The sequence below is a fragment of the Gambusia affinis genome, linkage group LG11 (genome assembly GCF_019740435.1).
Source record: "Gambusia affinis linkage group LG11, SWU_Gaff_1.0, whole genome shotgun sequence".
Lineage (NCBI taxonomy): Eukaryota > Metazoa > Chordata > Actinopteri > Cyprinodontiformes > Poeciliidae > Gambusia > Gambusia affinis.
Window position 1 is genome coordinate 13,663,017 of NC_057878.1, and position 21,405 is coordinate 13,684,421.

Sequence of the window (21,405 nt, forward strand, 5' to 3'; positions counted from 1 at the left end):
CAGCAATATCAGAAACTGTTTTTCGAGAAATAAAAACTAAAACAAAAGACTTTTTTCTGTTATAATCTTGTCTCTTTTTTTTATGATAATAACAAAATAATAGCTCTCCCTGTAGGAGTGTTGGCCGTGATTTTGACCTTGCACTAACAGATACTTATTGATAAAGACATTACAAAGAAAAACCTGGCAGACTCCGGGTATAAATTTGAATATGAGTCGTCATCTTTAAACAGGACAATGATCTAAAACATATGGCCAGATGCACTCAGAAATGGTTCAGCAGACACCAAAGCAACTTTCTTCCATGTTCAACTCACCCAACAGACAGCCTTAGAGAGAACCCAAGTCTCTGAAAGGTCCAAAGAGAATTGTGCAAACAAGATTTGTGAAACATTCATCAGTGTGTTTGCTCTAACATTATGACACGTTAAAGTTAAATGTTTTCCTATTGGCAAAAAGGAGTCTATGCAGGTTCGCAACACAAGTGCCAAAGATTGTGGCATCTGGTTTTAAATAATTACTCTTAATGTGGAATCTATTTACCCTGTAGAATAAATGCACTCAACTTTAATGAATGTAATGTAAGTCTTTAGAAGTGAAATGATGCAACTCAAAAAAAATAAAAATAAAAACGTTTTTCTACACAATTTGTCAGAGGTGCTGGAGAGCACCGTAAAATTTGCTCTCTCTATATGTAACAGTTGTTGACTCAAAATATAAACCTGACAGACAATTTTTCAGCATTCAAACAAACTAAACCAGATAATATTGACACAAACAATATCAACACAGTTACTGCTATTATGCTTTCATGACTACTATTTTATCTTATTGGGAGCAACTGTTTTTCAATAAAAACATTTTACTCTATCTTTGACTCTGTCTGATAATAAATGTGTTCAAGTAAGAGAACACAGGGGTTTTTTTTCTTTCTGAAGTAGTCGCAAAGAACACAATTTGTCATTACTAACAAAATTGGCAGCTACTATTTTCCCAAAAGCAGCTATAAAGCCACATGCTGCCATGTTTTCTTTGTCAGTGGATCAGCCTTTAAACACTCCAATCATTGGATGAGAAGTGGAGTCCACAGGCAACATGTTGCAAACCTCCAGCTCCTCAGCAGGCTAACAGCCTTCTTAATATGCCCCTCTGTGGTTGGAAAACTACTTGTGCCATGTGAATGATGAAGTCAGTGCAAGTAAAATGACTTTGTGTGGTTGCACTGTAAACCAATACAACACTTGTTCCTTCTGTTGTGTTTGTAACAAAGCAGCTGCTCAGTGTTTGCCATCCAGTTCATCAAACCACCAGTAATAAGAGTGCAGCCAAAACAACCACCACTGAATTTTAACTTCTGCAGAAGAGAAATATATATTATGTTTCATTTCTTTTTTTTCTGTTAACTTTGGAGATCCTCTTGGGCTCCTATATATAGCTTTTTTTTTACTTGTCTATGAACTTTTTATAGGTAACCGATGACATTGTCTTGAGTTGTTTTTGGGTTTGTTTATTATTTCTGCATTCATTAGTTTTTATTCTTTGATCAGATCAGCTGTGTGTGTGTGTCTGTTTTTCTTTCAGTCTTTTCTTAGTTACTCTAGTTTCATTATATCCCTTCTGCCTAGTTATTTGTTAAAGAGTTAGATAATTTTTTTCTAGTTACCCAGTTTGCATACTCTCCCTCGCCCCCTGCATTATTTTCTCTCTCTCTCCTCAGCCTGCCTTCTGCGCTCTCCCCTCACACCTGCAACCCATTTCTAATCAGCCATCTGTTCCTTGTTCAGTAATCAACCTCCCCATTATATGTATACCTCATTCTCAGTCTCCCAATACTGGTTCCTCCTGTTAAATTCAGTTTCTTCCCCGTTCACTCAGCTGGCTTCTTTGTTCTTCATTTCTGTCATAGCTTTTTTGTTCTGCTCTGGCTCCCTGCAATTCAATTTTTTAATTCAAATTTCAAAACTACTTGCCATGTCCTCCTCGCTGAATTTGAGTCCTTCAACATCACAATATCATAACAGACATGTCGTTTCATAGGGGTTTAAGCAGAGTATGACATATGGCCAATCGTATGAAAAAAAAGTACATATAAGTAAGATAAAGGTAAAAAAAAAAAAGACTTCAAAGAAAATACCCGAAAATAAGCCGATGTAACACTTGTTATTTCAGTTGTATTTGTACTTTAGGAAGCTTCTCATGGTTTGCCATTGAATTCATTAAACCCTCAGTATCAATGAGCACAGCTAAAAAAAGCATCACTGATTTCTTGTAGATTTCAAATTTAGGGATTCATATTTGCAGAAAAATGTTACATTAGACCCTTTTATTTTAATACTTTTGTGAAGTCTGCTACCAACCTCCAGGTTCAGAAGCTCTTTTGGTTTTCAATTACATATTGTTGCTAATTCCTGCCTAAAATAAAGTCCAATCACTAAAACTAGCATTTATTGGTCTAAAACTTCTGAAGTCCCATAATTCTCCTTCTGTATGGTAAGGCTTGATGTTAATTTCATTAAAAAAACGGCCGTATTATATTGTTGCTAAAGCAATTTTAAATTGCATTTGGTTTGTTTCCAATAGTCATAAGGGGAGCACAAGATGGATGCACCCAATGGAGTAATGTTATAATCCTAAAGTTCAAATGGTTGCTATGGTTTACTTAATTTTATTGTTATGTTGATACATTGTGATCTGCTGCCAGAAAATAGAAACGGATGATGCGAACAATTTATTCTCAAAAATATTCTTTGAAAGCTGTTCAAAGACAGTGGCCCTGCTCTTGATAACAATCACATTTGCTTATTTTGCCCTTTGAGGATAAATATTGCCCTCACTTTCATTTATTGTGATGCAAGTTCACTTATTTTTTCCTATTACCTTTGTAGAGATTCTTGGGCACCTGGCAGGTGTGACCACAGCCATTGCTGCAACACCTTTTGACCGTGGAGCACTCTCCATCCTCCTCACAGCTCTCTACACAAGCTGCCGCAAAGCCGCTGGCCTTCTCTGGCGCTGGGCAGTCGCCTTGCTTCACCCCCTCAACGGACTTCAAGAACTCGCAGCTTGTAAGACACTCGTAGTGCTTCTTGGGGAAAAGGGGCTAAAGAGAGAGGAAAGAGGGGGAAGGAGAGGGAAAATATATGTCAGATTAGTTTTTAAATGGCTGGCTGCAAACAAGCAGCTCTTTGACTTAACAGTAACTGTCCTGTTTAGATTTCAGCTTGTGAGTCACTGAAACGGTGAGCATATTAAATGGCTCTGATTCAGTCTCTCAGGAGGGTGTCGTTACAGCGCAGAAAGAGTTACTTCACACCCTTTCAGACTTTCCCCTCAGTGAAATTTCCCCACTGGGTCTCAGAAAGCTCAAACCCTGGAATCCTGAGGTATAAGCTCAGCTATTCGTGGTAGTAACATACCTCACATAAATCTTGGCACTGGTTTTCCTTCAGGTCCCAAGATTCCTTGCAGGGCTCCAGACACTAGAAAAAGGAGAAGGGTGTAAGTTCTTCAAAAGACACAGCCACATCAAAGACCAGCTGCTGTGGAGCATGGACCAGCATCTAACTGACACCTCACTGAGGCGCTTCCTCCGCCACATTCACAACAACCAGTCACACCACGTTTTGTTACAAATGCCAGGCATGCCTTCAAAGGACACTCACCGTCTACTACAAAAGCAAATGAGGGTCTGCAGACAGAATCAAGGTCGCTGTGTAAATCTACTCATGCTTGGCTTGGTGTCACCCTGACAGATATTTCCTTTTCACCTTAAACAAGACCAAGCCAAAACACGCAGTGTCTTGCAAAAAAGCATTCATACCCCTTAAACTTCGCACATTGTCATGCTGCGACCTCAAACTTCAGTGTGTTTTATTTGGATTTTACATGACAGTGCATAATTGTGAAATAGGAGGCAAACGGTTTCTTTTTTTTTTTTTCAGCTAGGCGCCTCCTTTCTACATTAAAACTACTACTTAAATATGCCAACTATTTGACAAGAGTTAATTTAATCTTAGTCCTAAGTAAAAAATTTTACCAACATGGAAAATACTGTAAAGCAAAAAATTACCCTAGCACATCACACTAAACATACCATCACCACGTTGGAACACGGTATTGGCAGCATCATACTGTGAGGTCAGAGTTAATGGGATGAAGAAAAATACAGGGCAATCCTGCAAACAAACGGTTGCAGACTTGAGTTGGGGTGAAAGTTCACCTTACAGTAGTAGCAAAAATAGTTTAAGCCATTGTAAGAATCTAAATACATCCATCCATTTTCTATACACCCTTTGTCCCTAATGGGGTCGGGAGGGTTGCTGGTGTCTATCCCCAGCTAACGTTCCGGGCGAGAGGCGGGGTGAATGACATTCTGATGACAGGTCACCAGTCTGTCGCAGGGCAACACAGAAAACAGACAGGACAAACAACCATTCATACACACACTCACACCTAGGGAGAATTTAGAGAGACCAATTAACCTGACAGTCATCTTTTTTTGGACTGTGGGAGGAAGCCGGAGAACCCAGAGAGAACCCACGCATGCACAGGGAGAACATGCAAACTCCATGCAGAAAGACCCCGGGCCGGCAATCGAACCCAGGACCTTCTTGCTGCAAGGCAACAGCTCTACCAACTGCGCCACTGTGCAGCCCATCTAAATACATAATGAACTAAATATTATGAAAGTAAAACATTACAAAATGAGATAGGTTCATAGTGCACAGCTCACAAGGAAGGTATCAGGATCTCAGATCTCACATTTTTTTCAGTGTTTATCAAGTGACGTCAAGCTTAAAAAACGGCAAATGGGATTTATGGTCATAACATGAGAAATTACCTACAGCTAGGTAGAACATCCAGTATGTAGGCTATTATAACACTCAATAACCCATTGTGCCTGAATATTGTTGCACACAGCACATTTCAGGCCTTTATTTCCCCAACTTTGTGTTTGTCTACCACCAGGGTGCCCAAATCCAGCTGCTTTCCGTTAACATTTAGACGCACCCCTTCTCCAACACACCTGAATCAAATTACTGTCTCGTTACCAGAGTGCTGAGCTGAATGACATTCTGATGAGCATTTTAGGAGCGGTTTCAACATTTTAATTCAGGTGTGCAGGATAAAGCATGCATCCAAAAGGTGCAGAGAGCTCTGGAGAACTGAACCCAGACACCACTGGTCTATCACATAAAATCTTTTTAAAAAAAAGTTAATTGATGTTAGTGTTTGTAAAGTGAGAAAAACGTTTATGAGGCAAGGCTTTGTGGTGCATGATGCACTCTGGCACCAGGAATGAACTCCTCTTTAAAGAGTTTAAAACGTGTTACACTTGGTTTAGAGTTCATGGGATTCAGCCTTTTTTTTTTTTTCTTTTAACACAGGGAACGCATTTACCGAGCGCTCAACACAGGCACGGAATTACAGAAAAACCTCACGATGAACGAAGCTCAAACTCGATTTACCAAGCATAATGAGATGACACAATTTAAAAAAAAAAAAAAAAAAAAGGAAGCTTTGCTACAATACCAGTCAACCATTGTTGCTTTAGACACGACAACAGGCAGTGAATCAGATTCAATAAACAGCCACGGTACCTCCAGATCGTTCTACAGACGGAGTTCAGATGCAGAGGAGCAAGGCTTTTTATGTTCTCCTGCAGCTGGTGTGAAAGAGAAGAGCAAGCTCAGGGAAACCACTGCCAGGCAGCATCTGCACAGCACTGGGAGCAGCCCAAACCGCACCACCCGACAACCTGCCAAAGTCCCTCATTCAACCCTACTTAATTTAGCCTCTTTCATCGACTACAGTGCTAAAGGTAGATTGAATAATGGACTTTCAAGACGTTCTTTTTTTATTTCTCATCAAGTCCAACGTGTGAAAAGGACTTGCAGAGTTATGTAAGGTACAGTGCAGCAGAGTGGCTCAATGAGGGCATTTATCGTACAGTGGGGACAGCATTAAATCTGTGGTTGATGTAAGAAATCTCACATCTCAGTCAGAAGGCCAGATTTGTATTTATTGCTACTTAATTTGCTCATTAGTCAGCTCTGTCATTATTTTACCATCCCTGGTGTAAAGTTTATTTGATTTTTATGGAGTGTGGTGGACGGGTGCATTATGAAACATAAACCTTGCTTCTGAAGGACACGCTGCAATCAATGGAGGAGGTGAAGAATGAAATCAAAGGAGGGAAAATAACAAATGCCATCAGGATTAAAAGTAGAAGAGAAGGGGAACTCAAAGATACTATGGCTGTGATATTACAGTTTGAAAACAACATGCCAGAAAACATTCAGCTAGGATTCATGAACTATAAAGTTAGAGAGTACATCCCGAAACCGCTCAGATGTTTTACCTGTCAAAGAATGGGACACATTGCAAAAGAATGTAAGGGAAAAATTAGATGTGCAAGATGTGGAGGTCCACATGAATTTGGAAAATGTGACAAAGACGCTAAAATTAAATGCTGTAACTGTGGAGGTGATCACAGTGCAGCCTATGGTGGATGTATAGTTCAAAGGGAAGCTAGAGAAGCCCAGAAAATTAAGATAACAGAAAGAGTTTCTTATGCAGAAGCATTAAAAAGAGTAAAGAAAGATAGTACAAGAGGAATAAGGCTGGGAGAAACAGACCAAAGTTACACTTCTCGGAACACAAATCAAGGACAGAATGATCAGAGACAAATACTAATGCCAACAACAAATACGAATAATATATGTTCACATAAATGTAAAATAGAGGAAAATACAATGATGGTGAAAAAGAAAACTTTGTAGCATTTATATGTCATATTATTAATGTTACAGTCCAAATGAAGAAGAAAAGTGATAAAATAAAAGCAATAGTAACAGCAGCAGGGAGGTTCCTAGATATGAAAGAAATTCAAGCAGATCAGATTCATACCATTTTGAGTGCCACTGAAATAACAGAAAATGGTCAGGATTAGGATACAAGCTTTTCTAATGGTTCTTCATATTCTTCAATGGAATGCCAGAAGTTTAATAGCTAATGGACAAGAATTTAAAAAGTATATTTATGATTTAGAAATAATACCAGATGTAATATGTATACAAGAAACATGGTTAAATTCAAACTTAGATTTTAAAATTCCTGGATATAACATAGAAAGACAGGATAGAAGTAATGGTAGTGGTGGAGGATGTGCCACCTTAATTAAGGAAGGAATAGCTTATAAGAAAGACTCATTAAATAAACAATTAGAATGTATTAATATAGAAATATTTAATTTAAAGAAACACGGAAATATTAAAATCATAAATTATTATAATCCATGTAAAAATCTTGATAGTGAAATGTTTAAGGAAATAGGGAAAATTCATAGAAGAGAAGTTTGGTGTGGAGATTTTAATGCTCACAACAGTCTATGGGGTAGCAAGAAGACAGATCATAATGGTAAAATAGTGGAAGAATTAATGGATGAAAGGTCATTAGTTTGTCTTAATAATGGAAAAGGTACAAGAGTAAATATACATAAAAATACAGTTTCATGTCTAGATATTACATTAATATCTAACTGCCTAGTTAGTGCATGTGAATGGGATGTTAAATGGGAGTCTACACTAGGGAGTGATCACTTTCCAGTGAGTACAATAATTAATGATAATATAAATAGACAAGAAGAGTTAACATTAATAAGATGGTGCTTTAATAAAGCTGATTGGTTTAAATTTAAAACAAAATGTGAAGAAACAAGTCATATAGTAACATTAAAAGGTAATATTGAAGAATGTACAAATCAAATAGTAGAACATATTTTAAATGCTGCAAATTATAGCATTCCAAAAATAAAAGTGAAAGGTCAGAAGAAAGTAGTTCCTTGGTGGAATAATGAATGTAGTAAAACAATTAAAGATCGTAATAAAGCTTTTAAAATATTACAGAAAAATTTAACAATCGAAAACCTTATTGATTATAAAAGGAAAAGAGCAAAGGCTCGGAAAACCATAAAGGATGCAAAAAAGAAAACATGGAGAGACTATTGTTCATCAATAGGTTCAGAAATAAATTTACAGAATGTTTGGTCAATGTTAAGAAAAATGATGGGGAAAAAGAACAATGTTAATATTCCATCCTTAGTCAGAGGACAGGAGGTTTTGGTTTTAAATAAAGATAAGGCAGCGTTATTAGGAGAGACATTTGCGGCAGTTCATAGTGGTGATCACTTGACAGATACTCATAGAAGGCAGATGATTCAAAAACTAGGAAATCATAAAAATTCACTAGAAAAATGTCAAAAATCTATGTCAACATTAGATATGAATATAACCATGAAAGAAATAAAAACAGTATTGAAAGGGACAGGATATTCAGCTCCAGGGGAGGATCAATTATGCTACGCTATGTTTCGACAAATACCGGAAGTAACACTGAAATTAATATTAAAATTATTTAATAAAATATGGAAAGAAGGATCGATACCAAATAGTTGGAAAAGGGCAATCATTTTACCATTTAATAAGCCAGGTAAAGATCCTACCTGTCCAAATAATTATAGACCAATAGCTCTTACTTCTCATTTAAGTAAATGGATGGAGAAAATAATGGTTAATAGATTAGGATACTTCCTTGAGAAGAATAATCTAATTAATGGATACCAATGTGGTTTCAGAACAGGAAAATCAACAATGGATGCTCTAACTAGAGTCAGTAATGACATAGAGAAAGCTTTAAAAATGAAGGAAATAATGATTATAGTATTTTTTGACATAGAAAAAGCATATGACTCACTATGGAAAGAAGGATTACTTAAAAATGAAACAGATGGGAATAGGTGGGAGAATGTATAATTGGATAGCAAATTTTCTGCTAGATAGAAAAATAAGAGTAAAAATTGGGAATGACTATTCAAATGAATTTAATGTTGAAAATGGAATACCTCAAGGTAGTGTAATTAGTCCAATTTTGTTTAATATTATGATCAATGATATTTTCTATGATACTGGTAAATGTATAAAATCTGCACTATATGCAGATGATGGGGCCATATGGATGAAAGGGAAAAATATTAAACATGTGGTAGAAAATATTAAAAAGCAATTAGTAAAGTAGAAAATGGTCTTATGAATGGGGTTTTAAATTATCAGCAAGCAAGTCTTGTTATATGGTTGTCACAAAGAAGAGAAATATTAATATAGAAACAATAACATTATATGGACAGACTTTAGAAAGAGTAACAGAATATAAATATCTAGGTTTATGGTTGGACAGTTCTTACTCATGGAAAACACATATAGATAAATTAGAAACCAAGTGTAAAAAAGTTATTAATCTATTAAAGGCTGTGGCTGGAAATAATTGGGGGGCAGATAGACAGTCATTATTACATAGCATACAGGGCTCTCATGAGAGCAATAATAGATTATGGCAGTATTATATATGGAGCAGCAGCTAAAACGTCATTACAAAGAATAGAAAGATTACAGTGTAGAGCTTTACGATATGTATAGGAGCAAAAAACAACACCTATTAATGCTCTTTTAATTGAAACTGGGAAACTCCTCTGAAATGAGGAGAATTAAACTAGCTTTAGCATATTGGATGAAAATTAAAAGTAATATAGATGATAATGTGAATTCAATTATCTTACAAAATTGTTGGGAATATGTGAAGTTCCAAAGTAATGGATTTGGATGGATGGTTAGGAAATGGATTAAAATGTATGGATTGGAGGACAAGGAAATAGCTCAGTTTAATCCAACTAGCGTTATTCCTCCATGGTTAATACCAGAGGTTAATGTAGATTTGAAAATTAGCATAATGAAAATGATTGGAATTTAAATGAAATAGGGATAAAGACTGATATTTATTTAAGAACTACATATAATAATTACCTTAAAATTTACACAGATGGTTCTAAGAATTTAAAAGGATATGTGGGAATAGGAATATATATTCCAGAGTTTAAAAAATGTATTTATAAAAGAATATCAGATCAATTGTCGGTTTTTACAGCAGAAATGGTGGCAGTTATATTAAGCTTACAGTGGGTGGAGGAGATTCGACCAGATAGGGTGGTGGTGTGCACAGATTCCAAAGCAGTAGTAAAAGTATCAAGGAGAAGGAAATAATAGAAAAGATTTGGTATTAGAAATTCATCATATTTTATTTAGATTATATAGGGGTGGCATTGATGTTTGGTTTTGTTGGGTGCCAGCACATGAAGGAGTAAAAGGCAATGAAAAGGCAGATAAATTAGCTAAAAGGGCTTTAGAGGGAGAAATAGCAATGTTAATTCCTTTTGGGAAAGGGGAAGGGAAATCACTTATTAAAAGTAAAGAAATGGAGGAATGGCAAAAAATGTGGAATGAAGATAAGAAAGGAAGAAGATTATATGAAGTACAAAAGTCAGTTCAAATTCGAAGCATTAATGAAAGAAACAGAAGAGAAGAAATAATAATAAGTAGATTAAGAATAGGTCATACCTACTTAAATGACATACTTTATTTAATAGGGAGGAAAAATAATGATAAATGTGAACGATGTGGAGAGAAAGAAAATGTAGAACACATACTGATGAACTGTAAGTCATATGAACTCGAAAGGAAAGAATTAAAGAGAATAGTTAGAAGTATAGGGCATGAATGGAATCTTAAAGGTATATTAGGAAATGAAGGAAACATAACAGATATTCACAAATTAAGGAAAGCATTGTTTATTTATCTTAAGAATACAAAATTAAAAAATAGAATTTAATAGATGTGAAGTAATGCAGCTACACACTCATGTACAGTAGGTGGCGGTATGCACCTTAAAGTTGCTTGTGATCCGCCATAATAGAAAAGAAGAAGAAGAAGAAGACACGCTGCAATCAAGGGAAGACGCCCAAGAGCCTGCCAGCACTCCATTACACTCAGTCTCTCGTTGCTTCGCCGGCATCGTTTCCGGCAGGAATAAGCTCGGGCGCGGAAGGGGTGACGAGTTTCTTACTGCTGGCTCGAGACTGTCGGGAGGGAAGGTATTTTCCTAATGACTTCATAGCAATGCAGATATCACTCCTGTAATTTCAGGCGTACGAGTGTCAAGTGAAGAGATAATTGGTGGAAGATGAGAGCTTGAAAAGGAGCTAATGTGGTTTGAGACAGAGCCAGGCAGGTGAAAACTCTGCAGCAGCTCAGGGATTTGAGATGACATTTGAGCTCTGCTGAGCTGTCCAAGGCAGGCTTCAGTCTATGAAGATGGAAATCATCTGCTATTAATAATATGTTCACTTTATATCATTATTCTGATCTCGACTAGGAGCGGGAAAGGCATCCCAAGCCTAAACAACAAGCAGTTGGACTGGTGACAAGGAGCTGTACCACAGCCTAAAGGACATTCCACCGATAGACGCACATGTAAAGCCTCCAAATCCCCTCTACAAATCACTAAACATACACACATAAGCTCAGGGATCAAGCACATTCTGCTCACTGAACAATCTTCAATCACAGACTGAATGTATTCCTCTGGATTTTCTTAAGGTGCAGCCCTACTCTCCCAGCTACTCATGCGACGTTGCAGTCAGTGTCACCTCGAGATGGTCTAAGATCCTGTGCCAAGCTGCATGAATTAACACAGCACATTGCGTACCAGAGATATTGCAACACAGATCCAAATGCTGGGTGTGAGTTTAGTGTTTTCTCACCCACATATAACGACTCTTGTTTTTTTTTGCTTGTTTTAGAAGTTTCCCTCTAAAGGAAAAAGAAATTAACTGAATCCTACCAGGAACTTCTGCAGCTAGTGGGTTTTATTGTAAATGACACCCTTAATAAAAGATAAGTATCTATGTTGAGGCAGATAGCTCCCTGCAGGTGCGATGGAAACTGCCAATCTGTCAGCGTTCCTCGCCAGCCACACCCACTAACCTGACATTTCAGGAGGGAAGAGGAGAGCTGATGACAGATGTTTTGCCAAAGCAAATAGGACAGCTGGATATAATTACAAAGGTGCTATCATCAATCAAGTTCTTGATTCTTATTTACACAGTTTGGTTCTCAATCTAAACCATGTTACTGATGCTGCCAAGGGAGGTAAAACAGCTTGAAACACAGCCAGAAACTTTACTTCTTCTTAGTCAGTTTTTTTCTGCCAGAAATATCTAGTCTTCAACAGACAAAAAGGATTTTGAGTTTCAGTGTTTTGGTAAAGTAGTTACCCCCTTTTTAACATTTTTTACATTGTTGCACTGTTTATACCACACATTACAAATAAAAATCTCAAAACTGAGAAGTGCATTTGTATTTAGCCCCCTGAGGTAATACATTACGAGACCGACTGTAACTACTGCCATGCGTCTTCTGGGGTGTGTCTGCACCCGGTTTACACATCTAAGAACTGAAATTCAGCTCATCCTTCTTCACTCATGGTCAGCCAGGTTAGATGGAAAGTGAAATTCTCCAGAGATTCTCTAACGGATTTAGAGCCGGGCTTTGACTGAGCCCTTCCAACTCTTTATTTACACCAAAGATGGCCCACTTGAGTGCTCAAGAGCTGTTTGTTTTAACAATTGGGTAAAATATTCAACTTCAACTGAGTCCACGCCACCAACAAGCAATCGTTTCTCGATAGTCGAGGGTCGGGACCCTCTATGCTGTGCTCTCATATGAAGCAAACTGTAGAACAACATGCTTTTTGCCAGACTACAAGTTCTCTTGCCCCTGTTGAGGATAAGTAAGCCTTACATGATGCTGCCATCCTCATGTTTCAATGTTTCATCATTTTTGCCGCATGTATCATTTTGTATGGTGGTCCAAAATGTCATCTGACAGGTACCTGTGGATTTTATTTAGGGGTATCATGACGTAAACGCATCTAAATCTCACTTTCAGAGTTAAGAAAAATTTGAAAACCACATATCTTTTTCCGACTTCATAATTTTGCACATCTTACATAAAAAAATTTATATTGGGGAAAAAAAACTAGCAACATATGATAGTTGTTAGTTCACGGAGCATAACTGCTTTTGAAAAGTGCTTATGTTTGGGGTTTAAAATGTGCAACATTGATTTTACTGCTAACAGTTAATATCTGCAAATTAGAATGTACCAAAAAAAACAAATAAAAGAATGTTTTCTTTCCATCAAGGGACCCAACAAACATTTTGTAACATATTGTTATGCCAGTAGCTTAGTAATTGAGTTTTGGTAATTAATTTGGGAAAATACACAAAGTCACTCAAGCAGAGGACATAACTGAACTGGACGCAGCACATGTACTCAGTAGGGGAGCCGACATTGGGTTTCCTTCAAGCACATTTCTCCAACTGCCAATATAGCTACCATCTGTTTGAGTCACACAAGGAACCCGTGTAATTATGCTATGTGATGTTAACATATTTCTGAACTAATTTCACCCAAAGCGGCATAAATGCCCTCCTCTAAAACAAATATGAGAACAGCGGGTTGCTTCCCCTTATTGGAGCTTTGAGACTCGGCAAAAGCATTTGCTTGGGCTTCTGATTTCCTCTTTGTCCTCTTATCGTCCTGACAGTGACACATTCTGCATGGTTAAGTAGGAGCATCCATAGCAGTCTTTCACTCCCCATTTCACGCTGTAATAAAATGCAGCAGTTGTTACTCCAGGGGGGAAGCCTGAAAAGCATTCTGTGGGGTCGCTGAGAGAGTCAGGCTGAATGGCAGCCAACGCCACAGCACATCTTCACTTTTTTTTTTCAGGCTGGAGACGAGGTGGGGAGGCGAGGTGGTGGGAGTGTGCAGCACTGAGGAAGGGGGGCTTCTGGTTGCGGTGCATGCATAGAACTGCCTTTCTCCATCACAGCATCTCCACCCATCATAAAAACACTGTGCGCCCCCAGTGAGTGACTGAAATAACAGAAAGCATGGAAAGAGTCCACATATAAAATGTCATGCAAGAGCTTTGGTTTAGTATATAAGCCATGAACAGCTACCAGCTAAGGTTACCCGGAGGTGCAGCAATACACAATGTTTGCATAACAATATATAGACGATAATTCATGCCAATACAGATGACATTTTTTCCATTTTTTTTCATGAGAATGTTTACATACACATCTGTGCATGATAAAGTTGTTCTCTGACATTTTTGATTAAATTCAGCAAACAAAACCTGCTAAAATATAGATTCAGTTTCCTCAAAGCTTAGACTTGAAAATATTGATCCCAGGACTGATGGTCAGCATCAGTGTACGCTAGTGCCAAAGATTATTTACAAGGTGCCTTTTGCTGTCCCCTGTAGCTTCCTGCATCCTCCGAGAGTCTCAGATGCGGGGGGAATTGCTGTTGTTTATCACACATGTTGTAAATCTCACCTCCAGTCAAATCAAGTTATGGCTCTTTTTTTTGCTACCCTGGTGCTTTTCACACTTCTCAGCCACCAGACTCAATTATTGCTGCAGCTCTCTGCTCATATCCATCGACCCAATGATGAGTAGATTCCTACACTCTCGCTCTCCTCTGCTGAAACAGACACCATTGCAACGTCTTCACTTCTCACCCAATTTCCCTTTTACAACAGGGATTTGAGATGACAAATGTCTCCACACTGTTCCCAGTCTCTTACAATAATACTATTTTATGCACCTTTTCAAGACATGTTGACTTTGTCTTGATTAGAAGAGTTGCTGACAATACTTCACAAGAGAATCTGAGAAATGAAATCTTACTCAATACTTTCTTTTCACTTGGACCATAGCATATATTTGTTTGTTAGTTTTGCTGTTAACAATTATTCCAGGCAATTCCAGTGATCTACACAGCTGCAGGTTGTATTTGTATGCAAGTAATATTTATTAAGTGCTTTGTTATACCTCCTAATTCCATCCCAGAAGAGGCAACATTGAGCATAATTTTAAATCAGCCAATCATGCATTAAGATGTATGTACACAATTAAATCCAGACAAAAGTATGTTGTGTTTTTTTTTTCTTTTTTTTAAATCAAAATCACACTTCATATAACTGGTTGGAAACCAGAAAGCAAATTAAAAAATTAAAAATTGTTGTTTTATGAGATTGTGAGGTTTTCTGAAAAGAGTTTGTCATGGATCTCTCCAAGGTTCTACACTGTGTCTCATACTTTTTTTACTAATTTTATACATGCTTCCATTTTGTAATATCATTACAGCAACAAATTACATATGAGTATTAGTGTGCGCTGGGTTTATGCATTCAATGGTTTCAAACTTGTTTTTGTTTTCTGAAAAAACTTGCAGATCGACATTTAGACATCTACTGAAATGTCTATAATAATTTTTTGTCTCTGGTGCAGAAAGAAAGTTTAAAATTAATTTTTCTCACCTCTGCAATACAGCAGAAGTTCTATATTATTCTAAAAGAGCATGTTGAGAGCAACATGCTCCTCTTCTGGCTAATGACGTTTGAAGTGGAACCGGATACAGAACAATCAGTTGTCACAACATCCAGTGGACTGTTGATTATGTTTCCTAACTGTGCAATCTAATTTCATTTTTCTTCATGCATGTTTATATTATTGCAACAATTAACTGCCTTCCTTTGCAGTCATTCAATGTCCTATCGTTCTGTGTCCCTTTCCTGTCCTCTCATCCCCCAGCCGGTCGAGGCAGATGGCCGCCTCTTCCTGAGGCTGGTCTTGCTCAGTGTCTCTTCCTGTTAAAAGTGAGTTCTCATCTACAATGTCACCCGTCACCCAAGGGCACCATTAGGGCAAAGTATTGCATCAAAAAAGAATCAATATTATCCATATGATCCTTTAGGAAGATGAAGTTTTTGCTTTAAATACTAACATAGTATCTAAATTGGATTGACATGTAAATGGATAATAAATTAAATTTAACTTCTTTTTGGGGGAAAAAAAATGCTATTTGCATTAAGTTTGTTGATATTCCAGCATATTCCCTTATCCTTATATCCTATAATAGTAAACTTAACCGAATAAAAATAAGCGTATTTTCCAGGATAAGCTTTTGAAGCACATCTGTAAGACTTGACTGCTCCACTCTCTCTTTATATATATCTATATATATATATATATATATATATATATATATATATATATATATATATATATATATAACCTCATACTGGAATGCCCTTGCAAGCATGAAGACTGATTTTTATTTAGAATGAGGGAGAACAGCAGCAGACTTCATTTGCACAGAATCAGTGAGGCTCTCAACGTTTAAGAATTAGGAAGCCCTTTACTGGTTTATTCAGTCAATCTGTATGGGGACTTAACCATACTGTGTCGGATACGTATGTAAATGGGGGGGTTTTTTAGTGCTTCCGGTCTTTAATACCATTTTAGGGCTGAACTATACTAGGAAAATTATAAATTGTGGCAATGTTGAAAATAGCTGAAATGTCGATTGCAAGTTACCCTCATTATTCTTGCGCTGTCTTTCTTTTTAATCATCTCGATGTCACAGCCCTCATAATTTTCAGGATCTTTTTCACTATGGTCTGTAGCAGTTGTGTGAATAAGGGGGAGGAAAAGTTTATCCATCTCATGAAGACTTTGAATGCATGGCACCTCAAATTTTATCTAAGCAGTCTTTCGCAATTGCAATATCACACATACAGATACTGCAATGATGACTATAACTCAATATATTACGCAATCATCTTATGGATCCATTAGATTGCAATCTCAGCAGCTTCTATAGTCTCTGTTTACCTCTGGCAGCCAAAAGAGCCCTATTGTTAATCAAGTAGAGAGAAAATCTTATTATCTGAGGTCTCGCTATCACTTTCACAAATGAGTGAGCCCTCTGAGCGTAAAATATAGCAACCCCTGTACATCCAGGAATAGCCATCTCAGGAGTGATGCTTATGTAAAAAGTTCCCAGAAGTTAATGAAAGTAAATAAATAGGTAAAACTTTTGCCTACTTGTTAATTACACCTTTGCATCTCAGCATAAGCACAGTGCCAAGGGATATAAAGGTAGGTAAAAAAAAAAAAGATTATATATTATTACACTTCTGCAAGGGTTCAATGTCTGTTTAATGAGAGTGGTAGAAGAAGCAGCAGAGAGCCCAGAGCATGGCCCTCTTTCACCTGATCCATGCACACTGCGAATCAACTGAGTCCAGTAAGGCTTTGATACTCTCCCCTGCTAATATGAAAGATAAATTCAGGTGCACAGATATATTTCTCGTCACAAAAACTATGTATGTCACGGTGTGCAACCTCATTAATATCTCATATAGCCTGACTAACAGCTAATATCAGACTCTTAAGTTTGTTTCACTCAAAAGAATGGAAATAAGATATGATATTCTGCACAAGGTGTATTACTTGAATATTAATACTAAATTTATTGGGTGCATAGTTGAAAAAGTTTGACTTCAGTTCATGTATCAAAATCAAATGAATTGATATAAGCTACATACAAAATCACTATAAAAATAGTCAGTATGTCATCTTGGTTTAGCTGCTACATAAAATTTTTTCAGTAACATTAAGTAGACTGTGTTGAATTAAATTAAATGTGCAATATGGCAATTTGTACTGGGTTCAAATCCCTGACTGGGATCTTTTGCATGGAGTTTGTATGTTCTCCCTGTGCATGCATGGGTTATCTCTGGGTACTCCAGCTTCCTCCCACAGTCCATAGACATGGCTGTTCTGTTAATTGGTCCCTGTAAGTTGTCCTTAGATATTTGTATGTGTGAGTGGTTGCTGCCCTGTGTTTCTCTGTGTTGATAGACAGGGGATCTTTCCAGGGTGAACCCCACTTCTTGCCCAATGACTGCTATAAAAAGGCAACAGCTCCACCACAATATAGCTAATGGCTGTAATATGGCCATTGCTCAAGACTGCTTGAATATAATATTTGGTAGGAAACTATACTTACGTGTCAGGTATTTAGGCTCAGAATATTAGTAATAAACATGCCCAGCTGTTTGGACTCTAACTCCCCTTAATATCTCACAGATGATGCAAGTCTTTCATGGATGAGATGCCAACTCTCATGCAGAGCAATGGATAGATTCTATAATTGTAAAAAACAAAGTGTCAAGAAAACGTGGGTTAATCATCACAGAATTCCAGGGACAAGCTCTCTAATATTTTACTGATGTTGTGAAGCCATACTTCCTTCTTGGCGCTGATACTACAGTCCCGTTTTTTTCTCTCCAAATATCTAAAAACATATACAGATATTTGGACCTGCATCCAGCCTGTTTATACTTTGTCAAGGATACGCTTGTCGATCCAATGATTAGTCCAATCTAGTCAATCTTTCAGACCTCATCATGTTTGCAAGGCTGAACACAGATCTAACTGCAGTGCATCAGCCTCCCAATATAGGCCAAAAAATGAAATAAGTCAACAAAGGCCAAATAAGGAATGTCACTCTCACAAGTCCAAGTTTCTCTGGTGAATCTGTCCAATGTTTGGTTTTCTGGTTTTCTGCTCCCTTGTTCTCACTGAATACGAGTGTGAAGCATATTTTATCAAACTCTTGAGCCTTGATCTGATTGAGTACAAAATCATATGTTTTTCTGATATGTCTCTGATGTGCAGTTAAATTCTAAGGAATTGCAATATAGTAAGAAGATATTTTCAAGAGTCTAGACACTGTTTCTTTAACCTAAAGTGACCTGAGAGCATGTCGAGCCTGAGATATTCTGTGTTAAATTACTGCCCGATGGTAAATCAGTAAAGGTATATGCTGAGCAGACAGTGGGTTGGATCAGCTTGATCAAAAATATTAACAGCATGCACTCTTCAGATGTGAGTTTGTAATTCCACACTTGACGAGTTCAAAATGATTTTTTTCCCATCAGCAGGAATGTGCTTGTCTAAATTCAAGATTTTATTTGGGAGCGGGGGAAGACATGAGTGGGAATGTGATTTAGTGTGCGTCTCAAAGCTGAATCTCATCCAAAAATAAATAAGTGAATTGAATATTAAATACTCTCCAGATCCTTAATATTCATGGTCTGTTATTTCAAGGAAAAACATAAAATCGGATCACTGTCATTCTGCGGTTAGGAGTTGCAGATCATTTTTCTCTAAACCCTTTTGTTTTGTAATCATTTTGAGAAAGACTCCTTGTTTACACTTACCACGGAGAAATGATTTTCTTATTTAGCTGACCGGAAACTACACCCATAATTCACGCAAGTCGACATGGGTACAAAGAATGAGGCGGGCAAACAAATTAACAGGAAACCAACAGGGGCAGGGAAGGATGTCGCGAGACAATACTGAAAAGTCAACAACAAGAGCATGTAATGAACGGTAGCTTTCTGGTGGGCTCAGTTGATCCAAAGCTGCACACAAACCACACAAAACCTCCCCATCTCTACACAGTCATGGAAACATAAAGGTACCCAGTAGCAGCTTCACAGCTTTAAAGCATAAGTGGAGTGGTTGGATCAAATTCAGGAATGCTATACTTGTCAGACAGACTCTAGAATAATTTACAGAGGAGTTCATGATCATGGTCGATTTAATAACTGCTAGGTTCTCAGGTCCAGTTGCTGTAAAACAAACCCATATCAGCAACCATTCACCACCATGTTTGGAAGAAACCATTTGTGTTGATAATATGCATTTTGTTTTCTTCAAATTGTGTTCTGGTAATAAATCTGTACTTTGCTTGTGTCCATTCAAAGCATGTTGCTTCACATCTTGTGGTTCTTTCTGATGCATCTTTGCAAACCTGAGTTGTGCTGCCATATTCTTTTAGGAGGCCATCGGCGACACTTCCAAAAAGCTTATGTGCTCAATGCCTTTCTAACACTACAGTCATGAACAGTAATACGTTACTGGATGGCAAGTTTGAATTGAACCTACATATATAATTTCTCTGGATAATGCACATTCTGATTTTGGAATGTATTTTATGGATGTCCCCTCGTGGAAAGATTTAAGTGTTTTTCATCTAGTTAATAATCTCTGTTACTGTTAAATGATTGACTCAAAGCTGTTTGGACATGATATTAAAGCCGTTGCCAGATTGATTAACCGGAACAATTTCATCCCCAAAAGTCATTATAGACCTCTTTTCTCCTTAGCAATGTATTAACAGTGACCTGGCCAGCAAATGTCCCTGCTTTACTAGATGAGGTCACACTTCCAGATGATCCTTTAATGAAGTCCTTAATTGAATCGCACCTGACTGCTAGTTTCTTTCTTATATCCAGTCATAGCAGCAAATGTGAGTCTGTTTTCACTAGTGTTTGTATGGAACTACTTGTGTGTTTTTGCACACTGAATGAAGTTAAAAAACCGATAAAGATTTTGTCTATGTAAAATCCTACAATTAAAAGAGAGTGTCTCTCATTTTTATAATGACTGTGAATTCACTTTGATTTTTTTTCAGTTTCACATGCATGTTCTCTTTCTAAAAACAGCTACAACTACACTCATTTCTCCTTTTATCGTGGTACTGAATGCAATTTAAAGATTCAGCCCTGCGTTTTTTTTTACTCTTTGCAGAATCAGCCGAAGAGGCCAAAAGAAAACCAGCAGGTGGTATCGCTGACATTCTTTGAGCATCAATTTAATTATTAATTTAAATGCAGTTGAGGGTACAGACAACAAAGAGCTGAAAAGGAATAGCTTGGCAGAAAGTGAGAAGACAGAGAGGAGGAGCAGGAGGGGCAGTGCATGAATTATACATTCACCCCACAATCAGAGGTGCTTGCCTTATTTATGAGTAAAAAAAGGCCCACACAGCTAAGCCAGAATTGTGCTTAGTCTTCTACAAAACGCAATAGCGGTTCATTTAATTCTTAATGACTAAAGCTTCCCAAACACACAGCACAGCGGCTCACTTTACTTACAGGTCCTCTGCTATCTCGTCTTACGTTCTGCGGTGACAAGGAGTCAAAATTACAGTGGCTGAAACTAGAACCTCAGTTATCACCTACTTCTCAGCTCAGTTTACATTTCATCACAATTAGACTCAACAGGACGTATCCATCACATGGGGTCAGATCGGTGATAAGGAGGCCAGCAGACCTTTGCTGTGACGTGGCATGGGAAAACCAAACCCTCTCCACAGCTGTGTGAAAAACGGAAACAAGACTAGCCGTATTTGTTCCCCAACTATCATACAGTACTGACCGGGCATGAACTAATTGATGGTATCAGGTTATGCTGGATTTTACAAACCTTCAGCTGTTCCTATGATTTAAAGTCTTTGCACATAGAAAACAAAGAAAGTACTGGAGTTTTCTCCACCTGCATGGAGCATAAAATCCTGACATGTAGCCAAAATCCTGAGGTCAGAACTGGAACATCTGACAACAGCATTGAGGGCCTCACTCTATCACTGCAACACTGGTGACCCCTTAAATCCTTTTAATAAGAAACTACGAATCACGTGGGATCGATTGAAGTTTGACTGAGAAAGACAGTGCTGGCTCTACCCCTCCTGTTATTGAGTAATCGCTCAAAGGCAGTACTAAACTTTCACCTGGCTTACA

The 21,405-nt window shown here is 37.6% G+C and overlaps 1 protein-coding gene across 1 annotated transcript in view; it reads right to left on the reverse strand.

Moving 5' to 3' along the window:
• Window positions 1-21,405, reverse strand: part of LOC122839692 (anosmin-1) — a 63,004-nt gene that overhangs the window by 22,560 nt on the left and 19,039 nt on the right. The window contains exons 3-4 of the mRNA XM_044131527.1: window positions 3,417-3,479; window positions 2,878-3,100 (exon numbers count right to left, since the gene is read on the reverse strand). Of these exons, the coding sequence (XP_043987462.1) occupies window positions 2,878-3,100; window positions 3,417-3,479 (286 nt within the window). The remainder of the gene's footprint in view (window positions 1-2,877; window positions 3,101-3,416; window positions 3,480-21,405) is intronic.